The 17441-nt window shown below is 43.0% G+C and overlaps 1 protein-coding gene across 3 annotated transcripts in view; it reads left to right on the forward strand.

Annotated features, from left to right (window-relative positions):
* The first annotated feature begins 3913 nt into the window (after positions 1 to 3913).
* Positions 3914 to 17441, forward strand: part of LOC115374676 (protein unc-13 homolog A) — a 36148-nt gene continuing 22620 nt past the window's right edge. For all 3 annotated transcript variants that reach the window (XM_030073715.1, XM_030073716.1, XM_030073717.1), the window contains exons 1-11: positions 3914 to 4261; positions 8642 to 8671; positions 8978 to 9077; positions 10574 to 10691; positions 11336 to 11459; positions 12501 to 12571; positions 12802 to 12856; positions 13297 to 13326; positions 14328 to 14541; positions 15769 to 16863; positions 17016 to 17118. In XM_030073715.1, coding sequence (XP_029929575.1) covers positions 4240 to 4261; positions 8642 to 8671; positions 8978 to 9077; positions 10574 to 10691; positions 11336 to 11459; positions 12501 to 12571; positions 12802 to 12856; positions 13297 to 13326; positions 14328 to 14541; positions 15769 to 16863; positions 17016 to 17118 — 1962 coding nt within the window. In that variant the 5' untranslated portion in view covers positions 3914 to 4239. The remainder of the gene's footprint in view (positions 4262 to 8641; positions 8672 to 8977; positions 9078 to 10573; positions 10692 to 11335; positions 11460 to 12500; positions 12572 to 12801; positions 12857 to 13296; positions 13327 to 14327; positions 14542 to 15768; positions 16864 to 17015; positions 17119 to 17441) is intronic.

Raw genomic sequence — 17441 nt, forward strand, 5'->3', positions numbered from 1 at the left:
TGCTGCAGCCTGTTATTTGTTACAGGCACTACAACACCACTGTCCTGCCTCTCTCCTCACAGGTGCACTGCAGACCGTAAATTCAAAATTTTAAGGGTTGAATAGTGCATTCCCCTATACGAGATTTATTACTCAAAATCACCTTTTCCTAATTTCTGGGGAGGTATTGCATATCTGAATTCTGTATTGATTATGTAGGATTATTGATATCTGAAGTCTTACTCTTATACCCCCAGCCCCACCCAGGAGCAACACAGATCTCCCTTAACTAAAGAAAAACTTGGCACAAATAAGAAAAACATAATTTGACAATCTGACAGATTTCTGAAATGTTTCTCCTTAATGAAACATTAAAGACAGAATAAAATGAGTTCATTTGAAGAGTTGAGGGGAAATAAGTAAAGAGATGAGTGAATAATATATGATACCATTTCAAGGGTTGTTTCTTTGCAGCAGAACTGCAGATGTATGAGTCAATGTTCACAACCTAACACATATTTTAAGAAAAACTTGTTCTATGTCTAGAAAAAGTAAATGAGAGGAAGAGATGTTCTTAAGGATATTGCTTTCCACTCAGCTGTCTCCACTTTCCACAGCTGCCAGGCAGTCCATCTTGATGTTTACCAAGCTAAGGCCTCTGCCAAACCACAGCTAATCCCTTACATCTTTGAGGCTGAGGCTGTCAAGTCTGACAATAAATAATTATCCGTTGCTCAACAAAGACATTTCCATCTTCTCCAAGAGGCAAATATACATTTTTAACCGTGCACTCAAAAACTCCAATATTATTTTTTTTTTATTTTTTTTTTTTTACAGACTGAGATTCTAAATTTGAACATTTGAGTGTTAATAAAAGCTGTTGTGTTTTTGCTACACATAGCAACCACAATGCATTTCCTACTTATGGTCTACTGCCAGTACCTTCATTTGCAGGGTTGCACATTTCTTATCATATGTCTGCATGTAGCAATGCATGTAGTAGTAAATGTCCAGTTTATATCGGTGCTATCCGTGTTCCTGTATTGCTGAACTTTACACATGAATAAAAAAAATATGACTGTGCATAAAAATGTCTCTGAAGAATTCTTTGACTACAATGAGCTGATTGAAGCTCTTGAAGTTTGCCTTTTCTTTTACAGAGCCAAGAGAGACAGGCCTTTAGAGTAGTTAAGAAAATTATACTTGTTTAGGAAATTGTGGGAATATTTATGAAACAGTATTCAGACTTAACTGAGATAAAAATGCATGCAACTCGGTGAATGCAACTGAATGAAGTTTGGCCTTACTTCCAGACATTCTTATTTTATCAAAAGAAAAAAAAATAGAAATGCATCAACAGGGCCTTTGAACATAAAATGTGACTTGTAAAAAAAAAAAAGGGAAAATATTAAGCATACAGATATTGAATTTGCTGGCATTAAAAAGTGTGTTACCAGCGTCTATGAAAACAAGTAAAGAGAAACTCTATTACAAATTACAGAGAATCATTAAATCCAAGATCAGAATGGCTGCAGCTGTAGCCTCTGCTTAAAAATCTTTCATCTGGCTGTTAAGAAGGGAAAAGAGATGTGTAAGTAAGATGGAAGTGCAGAAACTGGAGCTGCTGCACACAATGTCCTGTTAAAAACAATGAGCATGTAGTAATTACCCATGAACATAAACCTCCCCGTACTGTTAACCCTTCTAGTGAAATAATGGACTTTATATGTGACTCTGGGCAAAAACATGGATAAATAACAGTGGAGGTCACCATATCCTCATTGGTAGTGTGTTGTTTGCAGTTAGAAATTTGTGAACAAAGTGCACGGCAAATCTTCTCATATGAAATTAGAACCATTACCACATGTGCTTGTGTTAACCTTTTGTAGCATAATATGTGGTTGGTTCAGTCTCCTATTGAAGCTGTTTGCGTATCAAAGTTGTGATTCTTTTTATATTGCAAAATAAAGGTGCTTTTTTAGGATGAAACATTTCTATGTTTCCATTATCTGCTGTCATACCTTTCACATGACCCATTTAATAGGTAGTGTAGGAATTCAAGGACAGCCTTTTTTTCCCCCTCATTGGTGGCTTTTCACATTTTACACATGCAGTCATTTGTCATTCTCTGCTTCATTCACATTGTGCCAGGGTGAAAAACCATCAGGTCATGTTTTAAAAATATGCTGTCATGGCTTAATTCAAGGCATCATCAGCCCTATTGTAAAAGATATGATATATATAGGATATGTTATCAGCTATAAAATGAGCTTAATAAAATCAAATGACTAAAACAGCAACTATACTGTCAGCCAGGAATCATATCTTTTAAACATCTCACTATTTAGTGGGCTTAAAGAATATGTCTGGTTGATTACATCTGTAGGTGTGTGTTGGTGGCTGCCACACAGTCAATGGCCAGTCAGTGGCTTTGTAAACCATAAATGTAAAGCATCTGTATGGAAGAGTCTGTAAAAACAAAGCATGCAAATCATTCTAATTTCAAGCCATTTCTAATTTTGTCTCTAATTACAAGACAATACAAAGGTAGTGCGCCATTGAGAGATAATTAAGGCTCATTTTAAGCTACTGCTGCTCCGAGCTATTGTTTTACTGTTCAGCGTGAACCAGCTAATGAGGTCTTCTCTTTTTCCATTTCAGTATGATGTAAGATAGTTGCCACTTCAGCTCCTCCATCTGGCTTTTGATGAGAAATGACTTCGATTTCAGAGCTACATGACCATTAAATGTAAAATATTTTGTATGTGAAGACTACGACATTTGGTATATGCTGATGTTCATATTTTTACCTTCATCATCTTTCTTGAAATCTTCAGTTTGGTCCTCATCTGTATCTGTAACAATCAAAACAAACACACTGTCATTATCTGTTTTCATCTCAACTTTTGCTCTGCAATCACTGTAGTTCAGTCTCTCTGTGCAACGCTGACACATGCCTGGAAGTCCCCTTTGAACTCTGACAAAGTTGGTGTTGAGTTTCCCTGTTTTATTTATTTATTTATTTTATATACTCTTCAAATCTCCACTTCCACCATCTTCCCTGTCATCCTAAGCCTTTGCTCAAATCAGACAGAGACAGAAGGACTACTGTGCTTGTGGGATTCATAGTTCTCAATTCTCAAAGGAGCTGGGCTTCTTCCTACACCTTTCATGTGCTTCCTTTCTCCTGTCAGTCTGGTAACTTTGATACATTCAAGTCACACATTGGCTCTGTGTGCATATCAAACATGTCATATTTACACAGCATATATTAAATCTTTTGCTCATGAACACACTGATCCTGTAAACCAGTAATTAGCTGCAACACCGGCCTACTCTTATACGCATAACAAAAGCAAGATTCCATAAAAAATAATGCCATTCACTTCGGATACAAATTGATCCTTTTCTCTCTCTTTTTTTTTTTTTTTTTTTTATCTTGGAGTGAGTAGGGCCCATTCAAAGATTGCAAAGGATGAAAAGCAAAATAAGAAAAGCAAACACAGCAATGATAAAGAGCAGGATAAAATATGGTAAATACAAAAAACAAATCACAATCTAGGAAAATGCCAGCTTTAAAATGTGTCTTTAACTGCCCATTTAAGCTGCAAAGGATGAATGAGATTTCTTGGCTCAAGGGGAGGGGGGCGTCATTATGCTAAAGTTTACCATAGTGTGTGTGCTCATTATAGCAGCGAGCATGATGTGATTCAGCCCCCCTATCCCATCACGACACCCCCCATCCCTTCACACACACACACACACACACACACACACACACACACACACACACACACACACACACACACACACACACACACACACACACACACACACCCCGCTCTGCCCTGCCTGCTTCTCATCAAGCGTGACGTCAGGCGGCGCGGGGAGCTGTCCTCGCGGAGAGGTGCTGCTGCTGAAACAAGATGGCTGTGCGCGCGGGGGGAGCGGAGGAGAGCTGAGGCAATGCAGAGAAGGAGCGAGGGGGAACCCACAGAGAGTCGTCCTCCGAAAAGGAGAGCAACAGCTGCCAAGACAGAGACGGGCGCTTGTGACATGGTGCTGATTCGTTTCTGCCACCACCAGTACTGCGGGTTTGGTTTGAACAAGCTCAGCTAGCCAAGAGAGGAGAGGCAGAGAGAGAGAGGGAGAGAGAGAGAGAGAGAGGGAGGAAAAAAACGGACCAACCAAACAAATCACGGAGGAGGCAGGCAGGTACTCAGTAGAGGACAGCCGGGGACGCTCACGCCGCTATCAGAGATGTCCCTGCTATGTGTGGGAGGTAAGAGAGGGGGGGAAAGCGGGGTGAAAACAATTTACTTGAACATTAGTAAACAATTTTTTATTCATCGTTATCTCACCAGCTGTCAAACAAAGCCTGTGTGTTGTCCTCTCAGTAGAAAAGTCCTGCCTAAACAGCAGGGTTTGTGCTGAATAGTCGTTAAAATCACACAGGAGGCTAGCTTGTCCTTAACGGAAACCTGTTTTGGTTTCTTGTTACCGTGGAGATACTTGAATAGCTGATAGAAAATGCTGAATGGGCTATTTTCGGCGTGTTTTCATTCATTCATTCATTCTTTTTTTTTTTTTTTTTTTACCTTGAGTTGAAGAAATGCGATGTTTAACGGCACAAGAGGCGATAACGGACACAAGCTAATGGCTAAAAGTCGTGACTGTGGTGTGTTTGGTGCTGGGTAGTTTTGTGGCTGGAGTTTCCATGTGTGTGTCTACATGGGAGAGAAACCGTGTGTCCTGCCATAGTACTGTTGCGGCTGCTGCTGCTGTGTGTCATCCACTCTGTTCATTCATGCGTGGGCGGTCGGGGGAGGAGGAGGAGGAAGCCCCTGCCGCCCCTGCCGCACCGCTACGGCGATCAAACGCCGCCGCTTCCGCCCTTATGTAGTCGTGAGGGAATACCAATACTCGGGGGCGGCTGGGGGTGCGCACGCCGCGTCACACTCACCCTCCTGTCTGCTGGGAGAAAATTACTTTTCCCTGAAGCGATGCGTCACCTCATCACACCATTTTCTGGGAAACAAAAAAAAAACACCTGACACCGCCTTTGCTCCCGCTGAATGTCATGATTAAGCATCTAATGCGATTGCTTATAAATTAATACAGCTTTCCCACTCAGTAGTAGGGGTGCACTACTGACTACCTAGACCCCCAAACTGAGGAACTAGATCCCTAGTGTTTGATCTGAAATTCCCTGCTGTTCCTCTCAAGTGTTGTCCCATATTTATAAATACTGCATACTTAAATTGGTAATGTTCTGGTTTTGCAGCAGGGGTTTGGTTGAAATCTGCAAAACTGTAAACAAATAGGCTAAAAGTTTCTTCAAAATATACAGCAGCTGTTGTATTGTGTTTGCCGGAGACAAAATGGAACAAGCAGAGGAATTAAATAAAATTTAGCAAGGGTTTTTCTGTGCTGAGTAAAACAAAAATATCTCCTTCCAGACACATTTCAAAAATGGGACTAAAAATATGATATGATATGAGATGATATGATATGGTATGATATGACGGACAATTAGGGCTCCTGGGGTGGTGCTCAAAACCTATAATTTCATGTAGGAATGTGACTAATAATTGGTCATTAACTGAATGATGTTTGTCACAGCAAAAGCAATGTGAGTGTTGGGATGATATGAAAATGGAGAGGGAGGTATAGTCATCTCTTGTGCGTAGAGCCCATAATTAACACCCCCCTTTCTCCCTTTCCCCCCTGAGCTAGTCCCAGATGTCATTAGGACCTGGGTGTTATTCATTCATAAACACTGGCTGCGGATGTGACTATCCTAGGCTACGAGTTTTGGCAGGGAGCCTCCTTTTTGTTCCTGTTACATCATTCATGCTTACCTGACTTGAGTTATTTTTGGCCTCCAGGACTTGCACCTCTTGAGAAGTCTGCATTTTTTTGTAGCATCTGTCGACAAAGCAGAATTCAGTAAGACGGATGGATGCTGAAAAGCTTCGTTTTTGTTGTTGTTATTTTTTTTTTAGCATGCAGATATTCCATGGACTTTAAAGCTCAATTTTCTACCCTCTTAGTTTGGACACAAAACGGCCGCATTATTTCTTTGTGTTCTGTCATATAAACTGCTGCAGGTCCCTGCTTTTGCATGTGTGGAGTGATCACCTTAGAAAAAAAGCGGTCTGTTTGAAACATGTCAGCCCTATTTTTGTCCTTGGCTGGCTGATCTCACCTCACCCACACCCTATTTCACATTCTGACAGTTCAAGTTGAAAGGTTCGCTTGAGTCCCGTTGAGCCTCTGTTCTCTGGGCAATCCTCTTAGTACCTATAAGTTGGAGTCTGCTGTCTTAGTCATACCTCCTCAAATGAAATCTCTACTCAGGAAATTGGGGCTATATAAGAGTGCATTTCCCAATTCTCTGTGTGCTCTAACAGACTGCGCTGTGCATCCTCTGATAAAGAAAAAGCAGAATTTGATTTGAGTCCTGTAAGTCAAAGTGGGAAATCAGCTGCTGATATTAAGTTATGGATATGGCCTGGTTTTCTGAATGTAGGCTACTTGCCTGTAGCCCACATTTCAGCAGATTGATTATTTGTTGTAGCCGCTCACCCTCACACGCGTGTTGTTTATGAGTTGTGTGACAGCTCATGTGCATGCTTGTGTGAATGTGTGTGTGTCTGTGAGAGAAAGAGAGGTGAAGGTGGTCGGGGGGGTTGCTTGTGTGCTTACATGCAAGCAAATGTGACTCTAAATATTGTTTGGGGGTTGGGGACGTTTCTCATCGCATTTTACTCCATCAGAGAGATTTATGATTGTGTGCTATTATTAAGCTTTAGCTCTCTGCTGTCTGAAATCCAATTCCTTTTTCATTGATCCTCCTCATGTGCTGATATATTTCCAGGCCTGTTTAGTCCTGAGAGTAAAACACAATGAGACGGCTACTGAAAGGGAGACTGCTGAAAACATAAGCTCGATTTCATCTTTGTCTTCCATGCATAATAATGAATGGTTTCATTTTCTTTACACATCTGCAGCAGCGCAGTGTCTCCCGGCCACATCTGTTTTGAGGAATGAACTGGACATTAGGCAGATGTTGAGGCACTGCCTGGGCAAAATTGTGCTATGTGTATGTGTGTGTGTGTGTGTGTGTGTGTGTGTGTGTGTGTTTGTGTGTGTGTGTGTGTGTGTGTGTGTCTGTGTGTGTGTGTGTGTGTGTGTGTGTGTGTGTGTGTGTGTGTGTGTGTGTGTGTGTGCTGAGTGTGATGGTTTGAATGGCAGCAGGGATGGATTTTTTTTTTTTTTTTACCATAGCTGCAGGTGCATCTGAGTGAGTCACTGCAGGTGTATATAATTGTGTCTGCTGATGTAACTGCTACATCTGTTTAGCACAAGGCTATACCTGCAGATTTTGCCTTTTTGTGTGTGTGTGTGTGTGTGTGTGTGTGATGAAAAGAGCAAGACGGTGATAGACAGTGAAAAAGAAGTCACCAGCTTATAGCTGATTCAGCGCAATTTTATGTCAACTTGGTGGTTACTATGGCGACTTGTTCCAGTGTGGACTGTCTGTTTGGAGTATTGTTGGATGAACAGTTGGGAGTTGTTGAATATTTAAGTTCATACTGCATTGCTCAAGGGGAGGTATGGGGTGGGTTTGGGTAGGCAATATATTGAACCCGCATTTTTTGAATACATCATCAAATCTTTGTGTGTGGGTGTTCGTGTACATGTTGTGTACGCACATAATGTACTAGCCCATGTGGTGTGTTGTGGGGATGATGTGGAGTGTGTGTGTGTGTGTGTGTGTGTGTGTGTTTGAGGGTGAGTGCGGGGTGGGGGGTTAGTGGAGTATTAAAAATGTATGCGTGAGTTACATCAAAGCTGGTAAAAGTGTTCTGCAGAAAGAAAAGAAAGGCTGGGCTTCAATCTCACAAAGATAAAAACTCATTATGTTTGATAATTGCTGAATTTGTTGATGTGCTAAGAAAGTCCTTTTATAGTGTTAAGCTTTTAAACTACTGCTACTATTACTGCCAATAACATATTCTCTGGGATCTTTTTAATCAGTGCTATATGGTGTTGTTTTTATTTGTATCTAGCTGTGATGTACAATATGCTTCTCCGTTGTTTTCTGTATGCCATAGAGCCAACCTGTTTGCTACCCGAAATATCACAATACGGTGATCCTACACTGATGATGCGCAGTGGGACGGTGGCCCACGTTTCATCAGCTCTGCATGTTTCTGTGCAGTTTTGCCACCACATACAGTGCCAACAGGTCTGGACCTTATGGCACTGAAGGCAAAACGCTTAGCCCAGAGCTGCATTTGCAGGTTTTAGTTTCCTGAGTCAGCAGTTCAGTATTATGTGAAATATGCACTGCACACCAAATCCCTATCTTTGTCTAAGGAGCATCCAAGGAGTGGTGCTGCTAAAAAAATATGTGAAGTCACAAATATTATCATGATTTCCATTCTCTGCAGCATCTTCAATCTCTTGTATTTGTCCTGATAGACTTAGTTATAATGTTGAGATCTTGTTTTACTCTCCGTGGGCCTCCATCATATGATTTTCCCCTAATAGCCTATTCTCTGTGTAAAAGCCAAAAAAGAGGACGCGGGAGCTTTTATAAGACAAACAGATGGTGTTTCTGTGTGTGACTTTGTCCCTCTCTGTGTTTCCACAGTGAAGAAAGCCAAGCTGGATGGACCCCAAGGTAAGGCCTGGGATGCTGGAACTAAAGACAGGTAGATCACACAGGAGAGACTCACAGTTTGGTGGCATAAATCTTAAATCACAGACTGGTAGCAGACTGAGTAAACATTACATGCTGAAGATATTGATGCAAATGAAAGCAAAGGGAAGTCAGTTATTATGTAGAACAGTCCTGTGCCTAAATCCTAAGGCCTGACAGGGGCTAGATTGAGTTGTTTCACTGAAATAAGTACCAGTGAGAACTGAACAAAATTCTTTGTTGTTTTTTCTTCCTGCAACTCTTTCTTCTCCTCTCTCTTATTGATAGAGAAATTCAACACCTACGTGACTCTGAAGGTACAAAATGTGAAGAGCACAACCATCGCTGTCAGGGGCAATTTGCCCAGTTGGGAGCAAGATTTCATGTTGTGAGTCTCTTTTTCTCTTTCTTTCTTTAGGTCCCTCCTCCCCTTCTCTCTTTCTGTCCATTCTCATAATTCCCTAAAGTCACTTTCCACTTGAGATGCTTTACTGCTTTTGCTTTGTCTCTTCCTGTCAACCTTTCTCTCATATTCCTTTCCCCTACTCCTTTTCATATCTTCATCCCAAGTGCCCTTTATCCCTGTATTGTTTTAGATAGTTTTTCCTCTCTTCATCTGCACCTCTGACTTCAACAACTTCCCGCATCCCCTCTTTCATCCATTCTCCCTTGATACTTCTGCCCCTCACTCTTCTCTCATCCTTGTTCTCAACCTTGGCTCTCTCCCATCCCTCCCTTCCCCTCTCTGTCTCTCTTCTCTGTCACTTCCTCTAAACATGCCTCCTTGATCTTCATTTACTTTGACCCTCCTCTCCCCCTTGTTTCAACCCTTGTTTTCCCCTGTGGTTTCGCATCTTCCTTCCATCTTGTTTCAACTGCGTACCAGTCATCACTAGCAGTCTTTTTAGTTTTTTTCCACATCATCATTAGCAGCCTTCCTCACCTTGAAAGTGGTTTGTTTGAGCTTGTGCTTTGGTAAATATTGGAACAATAACTCACTGCTACCACTAAAATTATTTGTACATTGTGTTTCTGTAAGCTATGAAATCCGGTGTGGTATTCAGAGTTTATTTGGTAAATGCTGCCAATGATGAAACATGTGGGATGCAGCAGGCGTTCAAGCAAAGCTTACTGCTGAGTCCTGCGGATTTGTATGATGTTTGGAGGCGTTGAGTATTGTACTGGTGTTGCACCAGGGATGCTGTGTTATGTAATGCTGGGCTGCGGAGATCCTCATCCCCTCCTTCAAACCGCCTTTTAACGACTGTGCCCCCTCAGTCACTGCCATGAATCAAACTGGCACTTTTCTTAAAAGGAGTCACCACTGAGACGGGAAATCCACCCCCCTGCTTCTTAATTAAAGTTCCCACTTTCTCCCTCCAGGCATGTGATACAATCACCTCCTTCCGTCCCTCCCTCCTTCCTTCCGCTCTCTTGATCACACTTTCCTCCCACCCTCCCTCTCTCTTTTCTCACTCATGTACATGTAATATTCAACTCCCCAACACCTCCCTCCTTCGCTCTCTCTCTCTCCCTCTCTCTCTCCCTTTCTCTCTCCCTCTCTCTCTTTCTTCAGCTCCCAGCTGTCTTGTAAATGCTGTGTTTTAGGTTCTCGTAGGCTCTCCCCCACAGAGACATGTTTTCTATTTGTCACAGTGAAGCCCAAAAGTAATTACTCTGCGCCTTGTGTGTGTGTGTGTGTGTGCGCATGAACGACAGTATTCGTCTCGTCTGACTGCTTTAAGTACTTTGTTAATTTTTTTTTTCTTGTCCTCTGAACCTGACCAACTTCCAGGCATACCATACATCAGCTATCGGCTGTCGTGCTTTCCCCTCTGTTGTGACTGTCTCTCTCTCTCTCTCTCTCTCTGTCTCTCTCTCAAGTGAAATTAACCGCTTGGACCTGGGTCTGACCGTAGAGGTGTGGAACAAAGGGTTAATTTGGGACACCATGGTCGGCACTGTGTGGATACCCCTCCGCAGCATCCGGCAGTCAAATGAGGTTCACCACTGACCACCAATTAAGAAAAACTTCAACACTGTTCTCATTTGTACACTCAGGGTTCTTGGTAGCAAAGAAGTCACAACAGTCAATTAAACACCCAGTCTATATCAGCATTTTGAAAATGGTACCAACACTAGAGTTTATAGTATTGGTTGTATCTTCACAGCTTGATCCTTCACTCTGTAACTCAATGTTATTCTCATGTAGCCATAGCCTGTTTTTAAATACTGAAATGCAGTACATTACAGGACTGTGAGTCAAAATAAGAGCACATAATCATACTGTTCTATTTGTTGTTATAGCAGGACATTTCATACAGTTCCTCCGATTTGAAATTAGTAATTTGTTGGGTTGCTTTATTTTCCACCTAAAGGCTACAGGCTGATGTTATGTAACTCAGTGTTTTTATTTTAATGGAGTCTACATGTTTAAACACCTCATGACTTGTTTACTTGTTAATGTCTGAATCCTGCACCAAGGATTGTAGAATTTCATTGTTAGTGGTATCAGCTACCAAAATCCTGGTATCATGACATTCCTAGTTGGTTGGACCTCTTGTCATGTTCATCTGTCTGTGCAACAGCTAAGGGTTCATATGTCGTAAATTGTGTATCTACTATGTGCTGTCTTTATGTACACAGGAAGGTCCAGGGGAGTGGCTCACTCTGGACTCTCAGGTCATCATGGCTGATAACGAGATCTGCGGCACGAAAGACCCCACGCTTCACCTGGTGCTGCTTGACACACGCTTCGAACTGCCCCTAGGTGAGAGCACAGTTTTATTGTTTTGAAATGAGGGGAGAAGATGTCAGGAGCATCACATATATAAACTAAAATAAAGAGAAATATAAACAGTGAAAAAGAAACAATTCACAAATGTATATTAAGGTATAAAAATGCATTAGATGCATTGAGGCTCTATGGCGTCTTCTAGCCCTTTTACTTCTGTGGTAGTAACAATCTCTTTCAAACGGCCTCTGTCATAGCGGCAGCTCAATCCAGTAAGAGGAACGCTTCTGCTTTGGCCCATTTTAACTGATCATGCAAGTGCAGCACATATATGACAAAAACAAGTGCTAGTGCTAAAAATATGAAAATATACATATATCAATATGTGTGAAAGTTTTGTAATGTTTTGCAATGCTAGTGAAAGCCCGCTGAACATTTTTATTTAAAAAAAATGCAAATATGTATCTTTTTTTGTAAATGCCAGACTGATCTCCTTCCATAGAAATCTGTATTAACTTTATAATCATGAGCTGTTAATAGCTGGTAGCAGAGGAGAACAATAAACAGTAGGTAGGCAGCCCGCTCAGGGAATGGAAGATGGTACACATACGTATATGTGTATTTTCATAGCACACAATGATATGTGAAAACACAATAATCTTTGATTGATTGATTGACCTGACCTACATTTTAGTGTGTGTATGCATTGCTATGTTGTTGTTTGTGCCCTTTCCTCCTCCACGATGAAGCTGTGTTCCTCTTAGTATTGATTAGGTGTCATTTTCATACTGTTTCCTTTCCCTTAGTCAATATTCTACACCAGACTCCTTGATTTGTAGACCAGGTCTATTTATATGGGGGGTTGGTTCCAGTTCTGTAGGTGAAAAGGCCAATATTCAATGTCAAAGAGTAGTGGGGTGAGGTCAAGGCATCTGCAGCAACTTGAAATGCAGCTTAAAAACTCCTTAAGGCAGAATGTTTAGGCAGAAGCAAGTATTTCTAGAATGCAAGTGATACAGGTGCAACTGCGTAAGGGTTGTACTCGTCACCTGAGTTTGTCTTGCTTGCTGTTCGCAGATATCCCTGAGGATGAGGCACGATACTGGGCCAAAAAACTGGAGCAACTCAATGCCATGAGGGACCAAGATGTAAGCTGTCACCCAGTTTAATTTAATGCCTTAGCAAAATTTTCCTAACTTTTTTTTGGAACATGGCAACATGATTTATTAAGACTATAAATGTGTTGCACATTACAAGTAGAAATCCAACTGTGAAATTGCACTGCCACACACTTAAGACTACTTACTGGTCTATCACCAGCTATCCTGTTTTCAAAAACTAATTTATCTGAATTTGTGCTGTTCTTTTTCTCCTCCAGTACTCATACCAGGAAGAGCAGGAACGCCCACTTCCTGTTCCAGGAACACAGTGCTGTAAGTGAACAATCACTGCTGCACACAACAGTCATTTGTTTGTCCAGGACAAGTGAAATAAGTGTTCAGCTGGTGAGATGTAATTGGATTGCTTTGCCTCAGCGTGTGCATTATGTGTGTAACCACACATGGTTTGTTGTGTATGGGACAGGGATGGGTTTGGATTGCTGCACTGTAAGGGATCAATAGCAGTATCAGATGTCCGGAGGCGAGCTCCTCCAGGATGTTGCTGTGGTTCCTCTATTGGCCCAGTCTGCCAAACCTGCTGAGCCAGCTCGCTCGGGCATCTGGAAAGACTTTCAGGCTCAGCAAAGCCTCTGTGGTTTCTCCCCATTCACAAGCTGCTTCTGGGAACTGCAAAGCGTTAACAGCAGTGCATGCTTATCAAGACAAACTAATGAAATTCTTAATCAATACTCCCTCCTCCTGTTTCATTGCAGGTAACTGGAGCCTGTGGGGAGACCAACAAAGTAAGTGTGGCTCACAAACATACATGTACAGTATGTTCATAGTACACACACACACATTCAAACAAACGTGTAGTTCATCCTGTACATGCATAAATGAAAAATGCACTCCCTTCCTGTTTATCAACCCCCCCCCCTCCCCCCTCCCCATTTACTGATGGTCTTATATAAAGTATCTATCAGACCCACCCACCACTGCAGTTATTTAATCCATCTCATCTCTGTTCGCTCAGAGGAAAAGAAGTGCGAGCCAGCGGTAGTGAGAGATAGAGAGCAGAGGAAGAGCAAGAGCAAGAGAGAGAGAGAGGGAGATGTGGGGTCATGGTTGAGGAGGGAAACAAAGTTCAGTGCCTTTAATTAGTGTTTACATGCCCTGACAGATGAAGATGAAGGTGCAAGTGGTGCTGCAGCAGCCTTCATCAGCGTGTGAAAGATGATGATGGCTAATGATGAATGATTAATAGATGTTGGTTTGGCTTCTGGATGATTCAGCCCCATTGAACTCTCTCATCACTTCCCACTGGGGCATTAAGCTATGATCTCTGGCCGCCATAGACATATAGGGCATCTCTTTACTGTGTAGGAATGGGTGATACAGTATATATGTAACAGTTATTATGGCATGACCATGAAGAGAACCAAGCAGTCTTGTGTTACTATGAGTGCACTGTGAATGACCTGACCATATTGGTCTGATAAGAGTTCAGTAGAGGCAGCTCATCTATATTATCTGTCATTACCATAATTGTAAAAGAGTAGCCCAGAGCAGTTTAGTATGTCTGATCACTGTGACACATGATAAGTTGGATGATAATTTAATTTTTGATGAAGTTCTTTTCTCTTCAGATACATTTTTTTTTTAATTTATAGAGATATAAAAGTTTCCCCAGACAAACTCTTGCTTCACTATAAATACGTTTATGGACACAGCTGATAAAGCAAATGGCAGATAATTTTTTCTTGCCTTTTGATGTGTGTTTGTGCGTACATGTTCTTGTGTGTAGATGAGGACCCTGACAGTGCTGTAGATGACCGAGACAGTGACTACCGCAGTGAAACCAGTAACAGCATCCCTCCTCCCTACTACACCACATCCCAGCCCAATGCCTCTGTCCACCAATATCCCATCAGCCACCAGCACCGCAGCTCCAGAAGCTCCTCGTACCCACGCTCTGCCAACAGCCATGACCTCGACTACCACCATCAGAGGGCTGTCAGGTGTGTGGTTGTATTGCTGTAATTGTGAGGATGAGTTCAACCGCTGGATATAAAACACAAGGACAGTTTGGGGCAGTAAGGACATTTCATTCAGGCCAACTCATGTATAGAAAATGTTTTTATTAAATGATGAGGCACAGCAAAGGGTTTGACTCTGGCAGACTAGATCTGCCTTTGTGTTAGCTGATGTACACATTTGGTTTCATAAATCGCCCCATGCACAAACATAGGTTTCACAGGGATAAACACAATTCCCACATAGAACATGAAAACAGATTTCAGTAGGTGGAGCTGGGGAAAAGGTGCGTTATAGCTCATTTTTACTGGTCTCCAGTTTGAAAAGATGCTAATTTCAATTAATGTTTACATTTACATTTAGTCTTTTTCGCTTTAAGACTTTTTTTTTACTGTTATATTTCTCAGTGTCTCCACATGTTTCTCCCGGTTTAGGAACAAAACTATGCATCCCTCTACCTCTTGCTTTATGAATAATTCAGCTTTCAGTCTAATGGTCAATATTGCACGCAAGATTAGCTGTCTGTGTGAGTGTATTGGACAGGGCAACCTCCCCACAGTCCCCTGCCTCCACCCATTCGTCTTCATCTCCTCTTCTCCACGCTCTCCATTCACTCCATCCCCACCCTCTCTCCTTTTTTTTGTCTCTGTATTCACCACTCCCTTCCTGTCTTCACTATCTCCTGCTCTCCCCATTTCTCTGCCTCTATTCTGGTTTTAATAGCCCCATTCATCATGGAGTATAAATACTTTTTTCCTTGTTTGTTGCCTTTGTGGATGTGTGTTCTTTTTCATTTGTCAGCTTTCTGAAGGCCTCTCACCTTTCTGTTCTGCTCTATTTCTCGCTGCCTGTTTGGTGCTCTTGTATCCCCATTGCCTTTCATCGATTAGCCATCAGGATAATGCCTGGCCACCTCAAGACATGTAGAAAAGGTTTTTGGTATGGGTAGCCAGCACAAAGTGTACAGGCCATCCTCTAACAAAGTGCTCTGTAAGCATATTTTTTGGTCTCCTGCTATCTTCATTCCTAAACCACATCCCTCTCTTTAATACTCTATCAGTCTCTCTTGGGGATGTCAATTATTAGTCAATGTATTGAAGTGTCTCTTCTCTTCTCTTCTCTTCTCTTCTCTTCTCTTCTCTTCTCTTCTCTTCTCTTCTCTTCTCTGCTCTGCTCTGCTCTCCTCTGCTCTCCTCTCCTCTCCTCACCAGTCCCACGGGAAGCTATGCATCGTCTGCAGAGTTGAGTCGGTGCAGCAGTCAGCTGAGTGAGGAGGACTATGGCGGTGAGTACGGAGAGCGGGACCCTTATGATGAGAATGACTCCTATCACTCTTGCCACTCTTCAGTTAGCTACAGCAAAGGATCTCCAGACTGGGACCCTGATGAGACCCAGGGGGCGTACAGTGATGAGGGAGGCTACAGCAAGGATGGAGGAGAAGAGGGGGCTCTGTACGAGGAGGATGACGGAGGGCTGTATGAGGGGGAAGAGGAAGGCCTTTATGAAGATGAGGAGATGATGTATGATGATGAGGATTTATACAATTTGGATGGAACCCTCAGTGAAGACCTGGAGCCTCCATACACTCCCACCCCAACGTCACCTGCTGCCCCACCTCTCGATGTACCCAACTCCAGACCGCCCCTAGAGAAACAGCCCTCTCTCCACCAACAGCAGCCCCCTGCCCAGCCCCCTAACCAAGCCTCGAACCAGGCTCACCCTCCTGGCATGGCCCCGGCTGCACAGCCCCCAACGGGTCAACCGACTGCCCAGCCACCAAAACAGCCTCAGCCTCAGCCTCAGCCTCAGCCAGCGCCATCCGCAACTTCTTTCTTCTCAATGGCTAAACCTCTAACAGCGGCCGTCACAGGCTTGGCTTCTACTTTCCTGTCTTCTGTACCCACTGCCCAACCCGCCCAGCCTCACCCTCCACCCTCAGCCGTGTCCCAACAACAACAGTCTGCTGCATCCTCCGCTGTCCCTCCATCCCACCCAGCCACCGTGGCACCCCCAGCGACCCAGCAGCCCCCCTCCAACATGGCTCCTCCCTCTCAAGCCACTCCATCCTCTGCCCCATCTCATGCCCAGTCCAGCGGTCCTGTCACAACACAGTTGACTACTGCTGAGGACCAGGGTCCCCACCTGGAAGAGGAGCACCGGCTAGAGGAGGACATAATGTTGGAAAGGGAGGCTAGGATGCCCCCTGCCCAGCCAGAGGAAAACCTCCCTGTGGAAGAGATGGAGGAGCGCATTGAGGAAAGCCGGCCACCAACACCTGTGGACGAAAAGGAGATGCTGCCTGAGAGGTAGGAATAAACTAATGTATCGTTGTAATGGAAGAAATTGGATTCATTTGAATTTAAATCAACAATTAAGAAGTTCCCACACTACTTTACCCCTCAAGCACCCCCACAGAGGCTCTTTTGATAAAAATGAAAACAATTTCTTCTTCTTGTAGCCCTGTGGTAAAAGAGGAACCCAAAGAGCCAGTGGATCCAGCAGTCAGAGCCAAGGAGAACTGGCTAAGGCTCTACAACAAGGTCCTGGAGCAGCTTCGGGAGGTAAGTGCAACTGCATCCCGAATCTTATTTTGGTTGGACCCTCACTCTCACTCCAAACTCCAGTCCAGCTTTCCACAGCAGCCCAGTCTGAGCCCCAGACCGGTAGGCCAAATTCAGTGCAAGCCGCAGTGTCACGGCTGTCATCTCAAAGGTATGCCTGAGTTCAAGAGACTCTAAAAGTGTTTCACCAAGTCTTTGAAATATGTATGTGAAGTGCATTATTTATATGCAAAGACAGTTTATATAAGTTCTGGAGTTCTATTTTGATCGTGCATTTCACCAGACACTGCAGTGCGGACTTAATGTGTTTCATATTCTATAAT

The sequence above is a fragment of the Myripristis murdjan genome, chromosome 17, assembly GCF_902150065.1.
Source record: "Myripristis murdjan chromosome 17, fMyrMur1.1, whole genome shotgun sequence".
In the NCBI taxonomy this organism is placed as follows: Eukaryota; Metazoa; Chordata; class Actinopteri; order Holocentriformes; family Holocentridae; genus Myripristis; species Myripristis murdjan.